The sequence below is a fragment of the Anneissia japonica genome, unplaced genomic scaffold (genome assembly GCF_011630105.1).
Source record: "Anneissia japonica isolate Jap-2015-1 unplaced genomic scaffold, ASM1163010v1 scaffold1792_len1028045_cov167, whole genome shotgun sequence".
NCBI classification, from domain to species: Eukaryota; Metazoa; Echinodermata; class Crinoidea; order Comatulida; family Comatulidae; genus Anneissia; species Anneissia japonica.
The window spans coordinates 729,006-748,994 of NW_022742319.1; the positions used below are offsets into that span (position 1 = coordinate 729,006).

Here is a 19,989-nt window from a genome sequence, read left to right on the forward strand (position 1 = left end):
CCCCCATTCCGTCTGAAATTCTCTGGATCTCTAGACTCTCCTTTCTTCTCCTCAACTGGAAGCTCTGACGTTTTAGCTTTACCGTTTTTATTTGAATTTAAACAATTTTAGGTACTGATTAACGTTTTCAGTTCTCTTAAAAGAAAATCGAAAATTACACAATGGAAATGAACACGAGAACGCTTTCTATTTAGTGCCTGTTGGGTCGCAGTTTGAGTATTGCAGGTTTTTTCGTTTTTTGTTTTTGTTTGTTTGGTTTTTTTTTTTTGGTTTATTTTTTGGTTTATTTTTTTTTTTTTTTGTTTTTTTTTTTGTTTTTTTTGGTGTTTTTTTTTTTTTTGTCGTTCTATGGATTTGAAATTCTGAAATAAAAGATGAATAAATGAATGAATATTGTATGCGCTGTAAATAAGTAATTATCTTTAATAACTTTTATTTTTTTTAATAAATTATTAAAAGCGAGGTTATAGGCCTACTTGTATTTATATCTTAATATATTCGAATGTATTATGTATTTTTGTACTCACTCCAATAAGTTTTTCTATAACATTCGTTATAACAGTAAATTGATAATTAAAAAGTAATAGTAAAAGTTAAAATAATAAGTTGTTGCTTTATTGTGATTTTGACATATTGAAATTTGACACGTTATTAAATCAATCAATTTTTTTACCCAACCGTCTTTATATAGGGCCAAGTATTTTTGAGACTATTAATGTGTTGTACGCAATTATTCAAATTAAAAATGTGTGTGCATATTAGTTGGTATTGTATTGTTTATAGTCACACGATATTTTGACATTGTCTACTTTACTGATATGCAACGAGTCCCCAACATTTTCTTACCCCCGGGTCCCATGACTCTTCGTATTAGAGGGTATTAATATAGCCACATCTACTGCAAATATTTGTAGGTCTACAGAAGATTTGTTGTTTTTTTTTTAAATTTTATTTTTGAATAATAAAATTCTCATTTGACATTTTACCTCAGCCTAAATTATTTTGTTCTTAATTTTTAAGCGATTTCTGCCTCAAAGTTCTTACAAAATGTGTTCTTGTAAAAAAATAATAAAAAGGGTATAGCATGATGTTGGTATGAAATGAAACTGTATACTATTCACATAATGAACGCGTTTAGCAAATGAATGACGCGCTTGAACACTTACCGCGTACCTGGTGATACAGTGATACCATTTTTTGTTTACACACGGTTTGGGCCTCTCTTATTAATAAGAACAGACACTGAAATGGCACCTATTGATAACATTGGTGTGTGGGGAGAACCGACCTCTACTCTAGACTGGTGTGAACAAAACTACGTTAATTCCATGTACATTGCAGAGTTCTGTGAGTATATTTCGGATGTTGAATTACGAACGATGGCCTTGCTAGCCTAGACTACTGTAATCTTCCATAGTCACAGTGTAGGCCTTGACTCTAATAAAGGGCACTTAGTGACTCACACCTGCCGAAAAGACAATTGATGACTACTCTATCGACGGCCTATGTTCCGTTTAGTGTTTAGTAGGACTGTCAGGAAAAATTTGGTCCGGGGCCAAAATCGGTCCGCCGGAATTACCTGCCAAATATAGTCCACATAAGTCAAAATTGGTCCGGCGTCTTTTTGGTAGTGATAACTTGTACAGTATTTTTATATTAAGGTTGTTCATATTTTTTTTGTAATCAAATGACTAGATAAATATCTTATATCTCTCATTATATATAGCCTAATATGTTTTCATTTGTTATTATACGTTTGAAATCTCTAGTGAAAATTAAGTAAAGTTAAACGATGTGGTCTTAAATCGTGTTGGTCTGCTGGAGTTAATTTTTTTACCTTGTTTTGTTTCGGTTGTGTGAGAATTCTGACCCCTTTATCATGTATTAGAACATCTATTGTATGATCTAATACCCCAGACAATAATCCGGAATATTTAAAACTAATAAATCAGTCTTTTAGGCCCAAACGTAGGCCTAACCACAGCCACCGAAAATGGTGCACGCTGTTTGTATTGTGGCCTAGGAAATGCATTATCTGGTGGGTTTGATAAAACACTTCCTCAAAAGCTTAACGAATCATGATTCTGTTTACTGAAAAGACTTTGCAAGTGTGGGAAAAGCATAATACTTTCCTCCACTCCACGGGAGAGACAATCATACCCTACGAGCAGCAGACGAGTTACAAATGAAATGGCAGGCCGACGCAGACCAATTTTATCCAAGCGATTTTAGTAGTCCGACTGACCGATTTTGGCAGCCAAAATCTGTCCGCCAGACATTTTTTGGCCCGGACCAATTTTGGCGTGACAGGACCGCTCTATATAAGTCACGATGCTAGGCCTACAGCTACTACAATCTATCTCTGCTCAGCACAGATCATGAGATGAACAATCATGACCAGGGAAAATTGTAATTTCTCATTCATGGATGGATTTTTCCTAGGTATTTTTTATTAAAATTTTTTAGTTGCTGTCATTGTCCGGTTTAATGCAAAGAATCGAGTTATAATTATTTTGAAAAAAAAAAATCATTGTAACTTCATGTGCAAAGCAGGGCAAGGCACTATAGGACTCCAGAAATGTTACTGCACCCCCGGCCACCCCAAAATATCAGTTACAATTTAGCAGTATGTCTTCATTGTAGGCTGCAGCAGTCATCTCATTCTCAGTTTACTGAACAGCCAGCCCATCAAACACGAAACGTTAAGTGATGAGGTTCTGTAAAAACATAAAGTTATCACAACCAGTGACAGCTGGTGATTTTCTTGGGGTGGGGGGTAAGTACGACAGGGGATAAGGATAACTGTGGCGCGCATATTGCCATCCAAGGGCCTTCTGACCTAGCTAGACGGGGAAGGGTTTGCAAGGGGATGTCCCCTCACTAGTGAGTTGTTTTTGTAAAGGGGCCTCCAGATGGCCGGGAATGGTGCTCGCAGACTTAAAAAATACTTTTATTAAATGCGATAAGAAGTTGATAAAATACAGTCAAACTCAACTCAATAAACATGCATTTTATATCATACAGGCCTTTTTTTTTTTTTTTTTTTGGCTCAACTTCCTGACAAGCTCTGACCTTTGGACCTGTCTGATGAGTGGGCTTAAGCCCCTGCTCCCCTTCCTGCTGACGCCACCACTGAGCAACATTTTAAACGTTGTTTCATCAGAAATTAGTTGTATAAAAATGTATGTATGGTTCTACAAAAACTGATAACTAACAATATTATTATAATGTGAAATTGTTAGCTGAGAGCCTGACCTCTAACCCTACCCCTTCCCAGTTTTTTTTAGACACAGACACAGTACTGCAGCACGTACTCTACAGTAGCTACTTCAGAACCCATTACAGTTACTGCATCACCACCCCAATTAATACACTCGCCTTGGTACACACTGTAACATGTACAGTGCTGCCAGGTGAAGCACCACCATTACTGGTTCAGTCTTCATTTACAGGTTTAGCCTGTGTTAATAGATTGAAGATTGTTATTTTGTTCTGTGAAAAAGTGCTCTCCAATTAGCAGTGGTTGCGCAGCCAGCGGGTGGATGGGAGGAGGGGCTTAATTCCCCCACCAGTCATGTCAATTCCCCACCGGACAGGTCAAGACCATAAAAATATATAAATATTAAGCCAACACAAGTCTGTCACAGTCTGAAAGTGCCATTTCCAGCCTTCCAGAGGCTGCTGTTCTTAAAAAAAATCTCATTTGAGAGGGGGAACTCTCTCTTAACCCCCCTTCAAACAGCTCTGGCATACGATCTCAAGTTCCCCTGTTGGACATCTTAGCCCCTCCCCCTCCCCCCAGAAAATATATCCTAGAGCTGCCACTGCCAATTAGAGGGGTCTCAGAGTCTTAAATTGTATGGTGCACTGTATTTCATCACAATACAGTACATGAAAATACACTCTTAAACCATTTTTTTTTTTGTTTTACTATTTTTCAGGGAATACTGTGAGTAATGTATTTATGATATTTCCACCATTGATTGGAATACGGTTCGCTGTCAAGGATGGGTTGGAAAGGCGATTTGTACTGGCTTTCTTTGGCCTCCTGAGTAAGTAAGGCCTATAGAATATAAAAAATGTTTATAGTGCATAATTTCACAGAACAGATGTTAAATGATAGATTTAGTCTGATAAAAGTTTTTTTTTTTTTAAAGTATTTAATATCTGACACATCATGTTTTTCATTTCCTTGTAGTTGTTGGAATTGGTTCCTGGTTTTTCCATATGACTCTTCTTTACCAGATGCAGGTAAGATCATTAAATAATAAACACACCTCCATAAATGCACAGTGCTTTTTGATTTCTTTTTTCTTTGGTTTAGTAATGTTGACTATAATTTTCGTTAATTTTTTTTGTTGTTCACATGATTAATTAACACTGTACTATACTGATTATCTTTATTGCTATTATTTTATTCAAATTATAAATATTATATAATTTTTATTATTATTGCTAAATATTATTTTTATATTTATTATTCAATAAATCATGATAATAATGATAAATATAAAGACTTCATAAATGTTACACAAGATTACTGTTATAATTAAAATTTTTTTGATAATCATAGAAATACCGACATACTAATATTAATTATCAAAAGTACAGTAAATGATCATAATTCGTTCCCACTGCCTAGATGTTCAATAGCCCACCATTATTACAACCCCAAAATTGCAACTTTAGATTTCAAAAACTGTTTTCTTTTTGCTTAATATTATTTGTGGCAAAGACAAGCCAAACCAGACACTGGTTGCAAAAATTGATTTTTAGTTATTAGTACAAGAGTAAAACAAGAGTTTAGTCATACAACTGTTAAAAAACAATATTTGAGAAATCAGCTTTCAAAGTTTGATTTTAGGCATTTTTCAGGCAAAAACCAACACCAAATCGTTAAAAATTGTTGTTTTTACATTGAAAATGAGGAAAATACCAGCGTAGCAAAGCATGATATATAAAGGGTAGTTTAGTGCAATAAAATAGATTTCCAAAATTTTGACATTCCCGTATGTTTTGGCCATTATCTCTGAAATAGGATTTGCGATGAGTGACAGGTTTGGCTTGTATTTGCCATATTTATTCATTATTTAGTAACTTATTTATTAATTTGTGACTTATGAATAATTGATTGTTGTGTTTTCAGCTGTTTGATGAGCTACCCATGATATATGGAACATGTGTCTTCCTTTATTGTCTGTAAGTGGCTTTGTTGTATTTTGTACTTTGAACTGCTAATTATTTCTTACCTGGATAGTGATAAGTCCAGTATTTCCTCTTTCAATCGTTGAGTTGCTGGCTGTGGTTTTGCCTTACTATATCTGTTCATGTATCAATATATTAGCAGTTTCAAATTTACAAGGTGTGGTTGCCCCATATTAACTATAAAATTAAATTCTTTTTTATCTAATTTTATAGTTGATCTGTTCATCCCTACTGTACTTCAACTCTGTTTATACTATTAAATACATACAAGTAATTAATTTAGGTATAATTTATTTATTCATGAAAATTATATACAATTTATCCTTATATATAATAATACTGTATGTTGTAAATATATTTTATTATTTATAGGTGTAATTTTGCCCTACCTGACGTGGAAATGTACCGAATACTCAGTACATTTATATATTTTATTATTTGTTATTATTATTAAAACAAATAAAACAAACCAATCAACACTTAAAATTGTTGTTTTACCCATCATTAACATCAGTATATTTGAAAATCAATCAATCTGTTTCCTTAAATTATTATTGTGTTGTTTTATCATTAGCATCGTCATTGTTAGGCATTGGTCTTTTGTGCGATTGTGTCCATGTGCACTTTAAAGAACACAGAGCACTCTTCATAAAAGAGTGTGAGACATTATTTTCCCCAATGTAGTGTCTTATTCAGGCATTTACAATGCTCCTCTTCCTCGCGGTTATAAAGCGCAGTTCTTTTCCCTGGTCCTTGGGTCTACATGCTAAGTGTTGCTGCTGGTAATCAGCGCAGGAGCAGGCAACCCCACCAGGTTCCCATTTTATCTTCCTGGTTGAAAAGTAGCAATGCAGATTGCTAAAGTGTCTTTCTCAAGGACACAAGTGAAATGCACAGCGAGGGATTGAAACCCCGAACTTGAGGTTGGGAAACCAAACCGTTCCCGCTGCGCCAAACTGCTTCCACACTGGAAATAAGTATTGTGAATTTTGTGGGCTGTATTTACTTCTCACCAAAGAAATCCAATCCAATTTCTACTCTAATTGGTCAATATTGTTACTACTGGTTATACTGTATACAATGGAAAAAAAAAAAAAAAAAAGAGTTGAATCCTGTGTAGTTTATTTATTTATTTTATTTTATTCAATTTCCAGGTAAACCAATTACACAAAGAGAAACAAAAGAAGACAATACAAAAGGTCTAGCTGAAAAATAAACAGTACCCTGGGGATAGTGTAAGTCACTATCAGAGTGGCTCTCCAATAATGTACTTAATCAAACTAGCACAAATACAATATTATAATACTAATTTTAATTTAAAATAGTTGCTAGGTGCTGAAACTCAAATATCTCCATTATTAATATTATTATGGTGTTTTTTTGTTTGTTTTTTTTTTGCAAGCAGATGAATAATTTTGATTGTGTTTTTGCTAGACATCTTTACTTATTTTCATACAGGAGCTTTGATCTGCTGTAGCTTATGTAGGAATTTCCACTTTTTGTTACCTTATACCAATATACTGTAGGTTAGATCTACTGTAGTTATTATAGTTGAATTGTTATAGCCTTGTTAGGCGATTTCAATCGCACGGACCACTGCACATGCACAGTATACTTGACCGTTGATTGCGCTTTGCTTGTTTAAATTGAGCCTAGCTAAATAGATCAGTAAATGAACTTAAGGATAGGAAGAATAGTTTCAATAACAATTCTTAATGACTTCCATGCAGAATTGCTTTAGTTATTGATCTTCCAATCTTTTGGATTTTCTCAGCTTGGGATAAAAAGCATAAATTACTATTACTATTGCATTTCATTTTGTCTAAACAGCTTGATAAAAGTTGGTAACGAACCACAGAATCAAGCCTGGCCCTATAGTATATGTGGCAAAGACAAGCCAAACCAGTCACTCGTCGCAAAAATAAATTTTTATTTATTAATACAGGGTTAAACAGTAAAATGAGAGCTATAAAATGGTAAAAGAATCATTTAAATCCGATATTTCGTTATGGAGTTACAGGACATTTGAACATACTGTACAGCTGCTTAAATAACATATAATGAGAAATCAGCCTTTAAAGTTTATGATTTTGTGCATTTCTCAGGAAGATACAATCACCAAATCGTTAAAAATAGTTGTTTTAACATTGAAAATGGGGGAAATAACAACATAGCAATATGTATAGATATATATTTATAATAAAATAATTTTTAAAAATGTTGGCATTCCAGCATATTTTGGCCATTATCTTTAAAACACAACTTGCGACGAGTGACTGAAATTTTTTGGTGCAGCAGGAACGACTTGGATTTCCCTCCCTGTGCATTTTATGTGGGTCCTTGAGCGAGACACTTTATCTGCATTACTTCTCTCCACCCAGGAGTATAAATGGGTACCTGGTGGTGTTACTGGCTTCTGTACTTATTACAGTAGCAGCACTTAAGCTAAAGACCTAATGACCTGGGACAGAAGTGCTTTGTATCTGCAAAGAAAGTTGATTTATAAATAACCAAAAAAACAAACAAACAAACAAATATATAAAAAATATAAATCTACCTACCCCGGTTTATAAATCGTACTGCTTGGGGCAACATTGCAATATATTTTACCTTATCTGTGGAAGAACATTAATTTTTCTGCTATTAAACACAATAGCGGTGCTATAGCAAACAGGCACCCTCATTTAACAGCGAGATGGAACTTTAAAATACAGTGTTCAAAGTATATCTACTAAGTAGATAAACTTTGATGCCACATTTTGTTGTAGTGAGATTAAATATTTAATTTGCCTTTGAAGTATAACATTTATAAACATTATTTTCTTTTCAAGACTTGAAAGTAATTCACCAGCAAAAAGTCACAACTATCCTCTCGGCATCTTCCTGACTGCCTATGCTCTTGTCACAACATTTTGTTATCTCCTAATCATCAACCCTCTCTTCCATCAGGTAGGATATTGCTGTAGTCTGCTGCCCTCTACAAACATTTCACATTCTGTAGCCTTGTCTTAATTTGACAGAACATGTGACATACCTAAATAATGTCATGATGACATGACGTTATGACCATGTATAGACACATAATGACTATATATGGGCATACAACAGTTTTTTGTCAAATGAAATTTGATAAGTCTGGACAGGGCTTTAAATAATGAACGAAGGGTGGGGTGAGGGCAGGAAGGGACTTTCATAGATGGAGGGTCTTGACCACATCAGCCCCATCCAGTAGCAGATCCAGGAATTCAAAATAGAAGGGGTCCAGGGAGGAATTTTCACTGATAGAGGGTCGACCCACCTTAGCCCCACCTTGGTTGGGGCTGAGGTAAGAATAATTATGATTATGGCACTTCTAGGTGGTCGAAAAATGGCACTCTCACACTTAAATTTGAATATAACTTTCATTTCTACCTTATTTTTTCATAATTTTGAAATATTTAGGGGGCTCAGGCGGTTTTCCCCTCTCTTGAATCCGCCACTGATCTGGTTAGCGAGCTTTTTTAACACATTTAATTTTATTTTCCTGCACATAGTGATACCCGTCCATGAGAAATTCCATGAGAAAATTGAAAATAAAGCAATGAAAACATGCAAAATTATGAATTTGCAGAGATGGGTTAATTTCTGGGAGACTCTTGCTTGCTTGCGGGAGTGCGGAAGACCGTCCCGATTTCTGGAAGACTTGGGACCCCAGCATATTTTTATGCAATAATTCACTAAACCAGATTTCCATAAACATGCAATTGACGACGGTGTTCATTTGTCAGTTTAATCGGGGAACTTTCCTGATTGTGCTGGGGACACCTGTGCTGTGTAGCGGTTGCCTTAAAAACATTGTAGCGACATTATAGCAATTTTATGGAAATGAGGCAAACATATACATATAAATATTTTCTATTTTATTGTATAATTTTTTTTTCAGGCAGCTTACGGTACACTAGTAGCTACGCTTTTGCTTCGTATGATATATTGTTGCAAGTAAGTTCATTCTTTACTTGTATTTTATGTACTTGAGTTTTCTCACATGATGTAAAGAAACATAAACAATTGATATGTTAGCGTTATGTCTTTACGGTATTATTTATGAAATGTCATTTAAAATACACAAGTGTAACTTAACTATATACCATAAGCTTCGAATAGAATCCCTGGGGTTTTGTTTTTTTCTGGAAAATTTGAATTTGCTTCTTTTTGAGAAGGGAATTACTTCTTTAAAACAATTAATAGGGACACTGTAAAATCAAAAGTCTGTATCATGGAGTGTATTACCCGGTATTAAAAATCACCTAAACTACCGTATAAACCAAGCATGTTTTCAATTTCTTTTGTGTCTTTGAAATTCATGTAGAGTGTTTGTACTATCTCGAAAAGAAGCCAATGCTTCTTTTCGAGATGGGCTTCTTTTCGACGCTACTTTTGCAAGCTAAAGAGGGGGCTTCAATACGAGATGGGCTTCATCTCAAGATTAAGCCCATTGGGCTTCTATTCAAGGTTTTAGAGGGAAATTAAAAAATAGAGAGCTTTCAATTGCACAAAGACGGTAGGTGGGATGTAGAACATAATGACGTCGCTAAAAGTCATCTGCGCATGCGAGAACGTTAAGTTCTTCTCGTCGTGTGGCTTCTAGAACGTAATTTGGCGAAATCCATGTATACAGAGAACGTTGGACGCCCGGTAGAATGGTCACGCATGAGTGATTCCGTTTTAGCGTCATGTCTTCAAATCGAAAGCTCCCTAATCATTTTAAGAGGGTGACTCTTCATGCTTAAGTTCTTTCCATGCAGATTTTTAAACATGTGATATGCCCATATTTGGATGTAATATAACATCATCAAGCTCATATATGGGCACATCACACTAATTTGTCCAATTAAATTTGATAGTGTTGATCTCTATCCACACAATTCCCACAGAAGTTGCAGGCAATCTCTGGAGCTGATAAAACCAAAATGCTCTTATAAAGTCTTGATGTGAGGCCTTAAGGGAGTGTGTTTTTTTTTTAAACATGTGATATGCCCATATTTGGATGTAATATAACATCATCAAGCTCATATATGGGCACATCACACAAATTTGTCCAATTAAATTTGATAGTGTCGATCTCTATCCACACAATTCCCACAGAAGTTGCAAGCAATCTCTGGAGCTGATAAAACCAAAATGCTCTTATAAAGTCTTGATGTGAGGCCTTAAGGGAGTGTGTTTTTTTTTAAGGCACAAGGAAAATCTTGACAAGATTTTAAGCCACCACATTAGAATTAAGACAAGTATCTTACCAACAGCTCTAATAATATAATATGTGGCATAGACAAGCCAAACAGTCACTCGTCGCAAATCCTGTTTCTGAGATAATGGCCAAAACATGCTGTAATGTCAAGATTTTTGAAATCTATTTTATTGCACTAAACTAAACCTTTACATATCTATACATAAAGCTTTGCTGTTATTTTACCCATTTTCAATGTTAAAACAACAATTTTAAACTATTTGGAGATGGTTTCTGCCGAAGAAATGCCCAAAATCGTAGTAAACTTTGAAGACTGATTTCTCAAATATTGTTCATTAAACATCTGTATGTTTATACTCCTGTAACTTCATAATGAAATGTTGGATTTTAATGATTCTTTTACCATTTTATATGTGAGGCCTTTATATGTGAGAACTTTCTTGCAATATTTATTCATTTATTAGAAAACTTAATTAAGGGACATTTTAAGCCCTAAATTTTAAACATTGTACTTTGTAAAAAATTGATGATTATTTTACTGCAAGTCCTATATTTTAATCTAAATTGTACATAGCTTGACATTAATTCAGATTGTATTTTTTTTTTTTTTTAAATCTTCTATTTTTGTATTTTAATGTAACCGTACTGTGTGGAGAGCCCCTTGACAGCAGACATCTGTTTTTGCTTTTGGGCAATCCAACCAGGCAGTCACGGTTGTTCCTTTATTTTTGTAAAATTTTTTTTGTTTTGTTTTTGTTTTACTGGAAAAATAAATGATATGATATGAACTCACATTTTACTTTTTAACCCTGTATTAATAACTAAAAATTGATATTTGCGTGACTGAATTGGTTTGTCTTTGCCACATATATACATGATAATACTAGACACTATGTGTAACAATTTTTGAATTTTATTGACTATAAACATAGATTTATCATTTTAATAATGTTATTGTAGTTCTGTTAATAATAATAATAGTAATAATAATAATAATAATAATAATGCAAATTTGTTTTCTTCAGATATGAAGGGTTTTCCAAGAATTTGTTTTGGTTTTCCACCTTAATCTATGGCACTGGTTTCATCATCTGGAATATTGATAACATATTCTGTGAAGAAGTCAGGTAGCTGTATTACAATTACACTTAACTAAAAAATAATGGATTACAGTCATCTAATTTGCTTGAATTTTGCTTATGATGTGATTGCACAAGGGGGTTCAAGAATGGAAATTGCTCTCCTTTTTTTTACTCATAGGTTCTTTATACTGATTTTCTTGTTGATAAAAGATCTTTAAAAAAAACCTCGTCAATATTTTCGGAATATTGGAGCCCAATATAATTTTTATCCAATTTCATTTTGACACTCCTTTCAGTTCCGTACCCCGGGCACATGCCCTGTCCTGCACCCATGTAGTCACACGTCTGTGTGTAAACCACAATTCTGAGCATTACTAATCCATTTGTTGCTTCTCTCGTCATCCGTAGGTCCATCAGAAACGCTCTTCCTGTGTACGTTGCCCCAGTGACTCAGCTGCATGCGTGGTGGCATATATTTGCAGGCCTTGGAACTCAGGCTAATATAGCATTTGGTATTACTCTCAGGTACAGGTTCCTCAAGAAGAAATGTATTCTTTGGGTAAGGATTACCAATAATCTCATCAATTAAATGCATTATAGAGATTTTTTTTTTAAATGATGTGTTGTATTTATAATTTTTACTTTTTTTATTTTTATTATGTTCATAATTATTTGGGTTGCAAGAACTTTTCAGTAAATTGTTGGTTGTTTTTGTTTTGTTTTGTCTGTTTTTGTTTTATTCAGCATCTCACATAAAAAGTTCCAATTTACATCATCATAAAAACAAAACAATAAAATTTTATTAAAAAGACACGGTTACATGAATAAAGGAATAAAACAAAATTATGCCATGGATAACCCATAAAGTTAAGAAACTTATTTCCAATGGGGTCCATATACAAATAAATAAAAAAATAAATAAATAAATTGGCAGTTTATAATAAAATTTCACAAGAAACATCAGACACAACATCAACAATATAAAAGTAATTTAACTAAACTAGGCCTAATAAGGTATAATAAGCTAAAATATGGAGGTGTTCTTTAACTTAAATACTAGATTATTATTAATAGATACATTGTTGTTTTTGAATGCAAAAAAAAGTTTTTTCTGCTCACCAGTAACATATTGTATTTTACCATAAACTGTAATTATTCGAAATTATAGTAATAACTGAAAATATTTAAGTTCAAACATCATTTACCATAATTTTTCTGTCCCCATGCAGACACAATTCAAACTTGATTACATGACATGTATAGAATAAGGCTACAGCCTAGCCACAACAGGTAATATGGTCACCTGCAGGCTAAAGCAGACCAGGAGTATATGAATTTATTTGAATTGATTTAAAGTCGATCACCTTGTTATCTCATCTAGGCCTAGCCTAATGTCTAGGCTTTATTTTTGTTTGCCAACATCATGCAAGGTTGGTTAGGATCGTCTTTTGGTTTTGTTGAACCTAGCAATGAAATATTCTTTGCGGTGTTACATTATGTTAAATAGGTGGTTTCATTTATGAGCAACAGTCATTCACATCTGTAAACAGCAAATACATATCACCATCTGCTGTACCAATGCACATTACAACATCTATTGGATTAAAATATAATAGGTCATTGAAATAAAATATTGTCATGTTGCTTTAGGCCCTGATTAAACAATTGTAAGGAGCTGTTATTTCTTTCCATTATTGGCTTTAGGACTTGCAGACCTTCGGAAAATTTTATTAGGAAATAATGGCACCTTCAGCTTATGTTTCCAATTCAATAATGCCCTTAGAACTTGACTTTTTTTACATATTATTTGATGTTCCTCTGCCTTGGTCCTAATCCCAAGTTTAAATGTAGTAAGGTTGTAAATATTAAATTTGTATTAATATTATAATTATGTTATTATTATCTACTACTGCTGCTGCTGCTGTTTTTTTTATAAAGTTATTTTTATTGTTACAGTATTATTAATGATCATAATATCATTATTGTTAATAATAATAATAACAATAATAATAATAATGATAAAAATTATGTTATTATTATTAATAATTATGTTATTTTTCATTATTAATAATGATGTTATTTTTCATTGAACATTATTATTACTACTATCATTATTATTTCAGCTTTTACAAACTTATCATAATTTTCTATATAACTATAAATATAATAATTAATTTTTTTTTTTATATATATTTTTTATTTCAGAGCAATGGTAAAGCCATCCCATTTGTTAGAGTTAGCTCAGCCGAGTAGTAAGGTCTTGTTTTGGTTAAAGACTCAATTTATTATTTAATTCAAAAGCATGAGTTATGTATAATACATATATCATTAAAAATTCCCAAATGCTGCTATAACCAAAGAATCTATAACAATATTTATTTGGTTTAGATTCATTCTGTATTTTAACCTTTGCTAGTAGTCCTAACATTTTTGGTAAAATTATTTAAGCACAACACACGCATTTTCTTATATTTGTTAGCATAAGTCTACTTTACCCCTATTTTTTGTGTATTTTGTAGACAGTAGCTCCTAAATATCCTTCCAAATCTTTATCATTATCAGAAACACTACCTCTAACTACTAGGTGTATGCTATGAAAATTGTTATACTTGAAATTTTTGCAATTATGTCGTATTGTAAGCCGGGTACTGACTGCACCCAATGGTCGTAGGCTGATGCTATTCTATGGAGAAGGCAACGCGACGATGCACGCCCAACGGATCATTTTTAATGACCATCTGTTTAGACTGCCACTGACAATCAGCAGACGGTGTATGGTCTAGCGCTCAGAGGGAGCAGATTTGAATTCATCGGTCGGTGGGAGCAGATTTGGATTCATCGGCCGGCGGTCGTACAACCGTATGATGAAGAGAGTGCCCGGCTTAGCTATCTATAAATTAATGTTAAAGAGTCAACTTGATCCAATTCTTGATCCAACCTTTGTGTTGTGCCACTTAGCCCTCCGCCAACCACGATTTCAACTCAGAACTTCAGAATTACTGGGCAAATGTAGCAACTGCGCTTTAAAATCTGTGTCATTCCTAAATGCCAATTAATTTTACGGGTTTCACTCAGAAAGTTTTTTTGAGAACTCATAACCTATTTTTTAAAAGTCAGCTGATAAATCGATTAAGTACTGTTTATTGGACTCGAGATATTTTTAATGGTATTTTTATAGATATTGGTCATTTTTATAAACATTAATTCTTACGTTTGTTTTGTGGTATTTCCATATTAGTGAATATCACTTCTAAAATTGTTACGAATGTTGTACTCAAAAAATTATCCCGCCAGCCAAACATGTAGAATACTGAGTGGTGTGGTGAGGTGATTTTGGTATCCAGGAAATTGTGGTGTATTCAGTGGTGATCAAGGATACTTAGGGGTGTTTTCTATCCAGGAGTGTGTGATGCATAGGGTTATTTGATGTTCAAGTCTACTTAATGGATCTTGAAAGCCTTGAGGTATCCAGGGGTGTGTGATATATCTAGGGGTGATTGATTTTTCCTGGGTATCTAAAGGGTTCCTGGGGTAACAGAGTGCTTGGGTATCCAAAGGTCATTAAGGTATCTAGTTGTCCTTGCAATTTATCAAGGCTATTTGGTGTATTTTTATTTTTAGGCCTTGTTTTGTTTTCTGATCAAAGAGTTTTTCATTATTATCATGTCATTATTTCAGCTTAACAAATGTTACTACATTATTAAGAGGTAGGACTACCTAAATTTTATTTAAATAAAAAAAACGATGAAGAGGCTCTCCCAGAAAAAGGACAAGTTTACATAAAAGTGGACACATTAGGATTAAGGTGAGAATAAAGATATGGGTAAAGAATAAAGCGAAAAATGACGAATAACAACCTTAAAAAGGTTTTCAGATTCTGATTTAGCTGCCTTTTCCCCTCTCATCTTAGATACTCCCACCTCTTGATAAAATTTTTTACATCACAAGTAACCTACATGTACATTCCCCCTATTAGATTGGACACCCAACCCCTTGATAAGATCCTAGTATTCTTTTTAGGATCTCTCTTTAAAATACGACAACACCTTGATTTGAAAATGTACCTGTGAATTCCTTGCAATACTAACATTAATACTACTATCCCAACAAAAAAGGGGGGATTTACCTTATATTGTTTTCCCTAACACGAAGATTTACCTCGGGGTTGGAGGTCCTCACCTGGTTCCATCATGTATGGGATTGAGAATCAAATTGTTCTCAGCCTGGATGAGCTGGATTTTACCCCACCTAGTGAAAAAATATTCTAAACACTGAGATATTTATAACGTTACTATAATGAAAATAACCCATCAAATCTTAATCAGCCTAAATGGTGCTAATAAATTGATTATTTATATATAATAGTTATTAATAAATTCAATATTATTAATCTGATAGATGAGGCACCATCATATAGTGCCCTCTATACAGTGGAATCTATTTATTTGCTTACCCACAGTAAATTTAATAATGATTAGGTTTCTTCAAGGATTTTGGCTCCTTGATTTGATGTTTGCCTCATTCTTTATATTTGAAAAAAAAAATCGTACTGTGACTTTTAATATTTTAAATATATTTATATATATATCATAGGATGCTAATTGATAAATCACTTTTATATATGCATTTCAATAAGCTTGCTTTGAATTGGTAAAAACAAATCTTAAATGAAATAATCAATGGATATAAAATCAATGCAACTAAAGTGAATTATATTTCTAGATATTAATTTTAAATATTTATAACTATGCTTTTCGTATAAAAAAAATTCAAAAAGATTACCTGTAATTTATTACGTTTATAGGGTTTTTGTTTAATTTATTAGGCAGCTTTTAACACACATTCTTTCAAAAGGATTCCAGTTTGCTTTATTAAAACCATACATTTTAATTTTTTATTTTATTTTGAAAGCTAATACAGTGTTTATTTTATGTATAGTTTTATGTAAGATGAAAATAGTGGTGGGTATAGCATGGAGGAAATAACTCGGGCCTTGGTTATAGCAACCATTACTTACTAATACATGTAAATGTTCTTGAAAGTATAAACAATGTTAGATTCAGCATGTCTCGATTATCTGTCAGGGAATTGTAAATAGTATATTTTGTGATTAATGCAAAATATTGCATTTCTTTCTGTAGATAAAAGAAAATCTGAAGACTGTTTGTAAAGACTAACATGCCATGAATATGCCTACAGTTAATTATAGTTCGATTATTTTCTAAATATTAGTAGAGAACTCTACTTGATGAGACAATTAGAAAAAAAAAGGATAGGAAGAAGATTTAATTAATATGATATATTTTTTAGATAACTCTTTGTTTTATTTTGAGATTAAATATAAGAGAAATAGTTCCAGTCTGCTGATTTTGCAATACACAAAATTAAAACATTAACCCTAATAACTTACAACTACGAGGCACCCTTCGTACCTCGTTGATATCAGTAGGTTTTGGGTTTAAGTTTACAAAGTCATCCATTTTAGACAACTATTGTATAATCCTCTATTAAATTTGATATCTGAATATCTAAACGACTGTTGGCTGATGCAGGCTGTGCCTTTCAAACCAGCTTGTCCATTAGGCGGTCAATAATAATAATAATAATAGATAATAATAATAATAATAGATAATAGATAATAATTTTACATTTATAAAGTGCATAATGCAAAGCTTCTATGCTCTTCACATAAAAAAAAAAAAGTTTTATTCAAAAAAAATTAAGTAAAACATAAAACTGGCTAAACAAAAATGCAAATTTTTCAAGGGTTCACCATCCAATTAAACTCTAGATCCCATAGCCTCTGCTGCTTGTCCCCAATGCCCAGGGTCACTGCAGGCAGTGCTTATAAAATATATGTATTTGCAACAAGGGTCAACCCAGCAAAACATACCGTACTGATTTGCAAAAAGTCTCTAACATTTTTGATTTTTTTAATTTGATAGGATGACAGTTTCAGTTTCATCAAAATCAGCAGAGTGGATGTCTTTAATTAGGTACTCAGTGGTTTAAGATTATTATTTCCTGAACTGCATATCTGAAATACTGTATTTGAAACATTCGATTCGTTTGTATAGTGTTCAGTGTTGGGATGTAGCAGTTGCTACACCATTTTAGAGCTTGGTGTTAGAAAATGTATAGAATCATGGAATAGTATGAATTAATATGTTTTAATATGCTTTTTTTCTGAAGTGGCAATTGCACATGACTACTGTATCATAGGTTTACAAACTGTATTACAGCATTAGTTTTTTATAAACTAGATGAAGGTATAATGTAGGCTGTGTGCTGCATCAAAAAGTATTCACAAAATGTATAGCTATTGAAACATAGACATGACAGAAGTAATAACAAAGATGCAGAAAAGTGAGACAGCCACCTCACCATATATTTTTTAATGCAATGATATAAGAAATGGACGTATAGTTTCATATGGAGCATTGATTATACTTATATTTCTTAAATAATTATTGATAATGATATAACAAATTATATAAATTTGATAGTTTAATCAATGGAGCTTTTATATAACCGAAGTTTTTTACCGTTTGTCGGTATGTATTTCTGTCTCTTATACACATCTAGATGTGTATAAGAGACAGATGTATGGGATTGAGAATCAAATTGTTCTCAGCCTGGATGAGCTGGATTTTACCCCACCTAGTATCTTCCTCTGTCCACAGAGGTTTGTTCTGTACAGACAACACCATCGATATATGAATTACAATGTTAGAATAGGGAATGGCTTTGGTTACAATCATGAATGAAGTCAACTTATTTTTCCTAATATATTATTTTTACCGAATATCTTTATGGTAACTAAATTTAAAACAAAATACTGTTACTTGTTAGTTATAAAATTGAAAATAATTAGTATTAATGGGTTTAATCCTCGACGTCTTCAAATCAGTTAAAATTCCCATGTATTACCGAAAATAAAAATTGTCATATCCTTGCCATTTGTTATCCCATTTTAACAAATTTTGAATCAATTATTAGCGTTTGACCTCTAGATTATATATTTAATAATCTCATATTTCATTTTTGAGACAAGAGCCTGTTTTTTGTGTGTCGAACTCTGAACTCTCCTCTACCTAATACAGTATTTATACAAAAAAAACATTGCTTGATGAAATCCGCAGAAGTTAATTGATTATTTTTTTTATTCAATTGTAAGATTTAGCACTCTTTGATATAATGTATTTTATAATTGACATTTTGATGAGGTTTTCTTAAAACATCATAAATTATAGTTTTTATATTAACTGTGCATTATTTTTCCTTGGTAACATCGTACAATTACTTCAATTATGCCTACAGTAGAGCCCCTCCTTTGGGACACCCCTATTGAAGGGACATTACTATTAAGGGGACAATTTTTCGGCCACGAAAAACGAATGAAGTATATATTTCAACACTATGACCAACCCTATTCAGGTGACACCCCTATTAAGGGTACAATTTATTTTATTTTTTTTTTTTTGGGGGGGGGGGGGTCCGAAGTTGTCCCTTTAATAGAGGTTCTACTGTATTTGATAGTGCTTTTATATTCTGCACTTAAAAGTTTATCTTGATTTTATTGCAGTGTTTTCTTATACACACTATTGTATTTTTTAAATGGAGAATTTTTTTGTCTTGTTGAATTAGCGATGTAATTTTGAAAAAAATAATGTTTCTGATATAATACAAGCCAAGAAACTGTAGTGCATTCATAAAATAAAAACAGCAAATAAATAAATAAATACTGTACAACGGAGAGTAGCTTTACTGACCAATTCAGTATTTCTTTCCATTTTCTTTAACAAAAAAAGGGTGGCTGTGATTTGTTGTTAAGACGTTCACCATAGCGACGATGATCATTTCAGCACTTGATGTATTATGACGATAGATATTTGATTTCCTTCTGAGCATCATAAGCGATTGGAGCGATAATTTGTGACGTCTGAGGCATAGATAATTAATTTCATTTGTATTCCAAATTAAATATTGTAATGTTACACTGTTGTGTTTTATTTGGTTGGATGGTCAATATCAAATTACTCTTAAGATTTAACAGTGATATTGATTTTGTATGAGAATAAATTTTTGGTGACGATAAAATATATTTCTATTTGTTGCATTGTGTTTAAGATTATGTCGCCCCTGTGTCTCGATTCAACTTATCTACTTGCAATGATGAAGAGGATACATGATTATTGAATTTCTTCGTTGACGGTGGTAATAATCGCTAGACTTGGACAGTTTCAAGGGCATGGAAAATTGCTCACGTTTTACTATTTTATAAATGGAAGGAGAATAGAACATAAAACCATATCTTCCAATGTCACTCACTTGACATGGTAGAACCTTTCCCTATCTATTGGAACTTCTTGAAATGATAAGTTAATCTCTGCCCCTGAAAACTCTGGAGTTGACTGGATGATATTTTAAAAACAATGAAATGACGATGTACAATCATTGAGGGTTTACACATCT

The 19,989-nt window shown here is 32.8% G+C and overlaps 1 protein-coding gene across 2 annotated transcripts in view; it reads left to right on the plus strand.

Annotated features, from left to right (window-relative positions):
* The window catches only part of LOC117119106 (alkaline ceramidase 3-like), a 23,531-nt gene extending 5,455 nt beyond the window's left edge, over positions 1–18,076 (plus strand). The window contains exons 1-9 of one of the 2 annotated variants that reach the window (XM_033263917.1): positions 1,160–1,347; positions 3,942–4,052; positions 4,199–4,251; positions 5,147–5,199; positions 8,037–8,154; positions 9,128–9,183; positions 11,458–11,559; positions 11,923–12,073; positions 13,720–18,076. In XM_033263917.1, the coding sequence (XP_033119808.1) occupies positions 1,248–1,347; positions 3,942–4,052; positions 4,199–4,251; positions 5,147–5,199; positions 8,037–8,154; positions 9,128–9,183; positions 11,458–11,559; positions 11,923–12,073; positions 13,720–13,767 (792 nt within the window). In that variant the 5' untranslated portion in view covers positions 1,160–1,247 and the 3' untranslated portion in view covers positions 13,768–18,076. Of the gene's footprint in view, positions 1–1,159; positions 1,348–3,941; positions 4,053–4,198; positions 4,252–5,146; positions 5,200–8,036; positions 8,155–9,127; positions 9,184–11,457; positions 11,560–11,922; positions 12,074–13,719 lie in introns of those variants that run through there. The other variant, XM_033263919.1, reaches the window with a different exon arrangement.
* Positions 18,077–19,989: the final 1,913 nt, after the last annotated feature.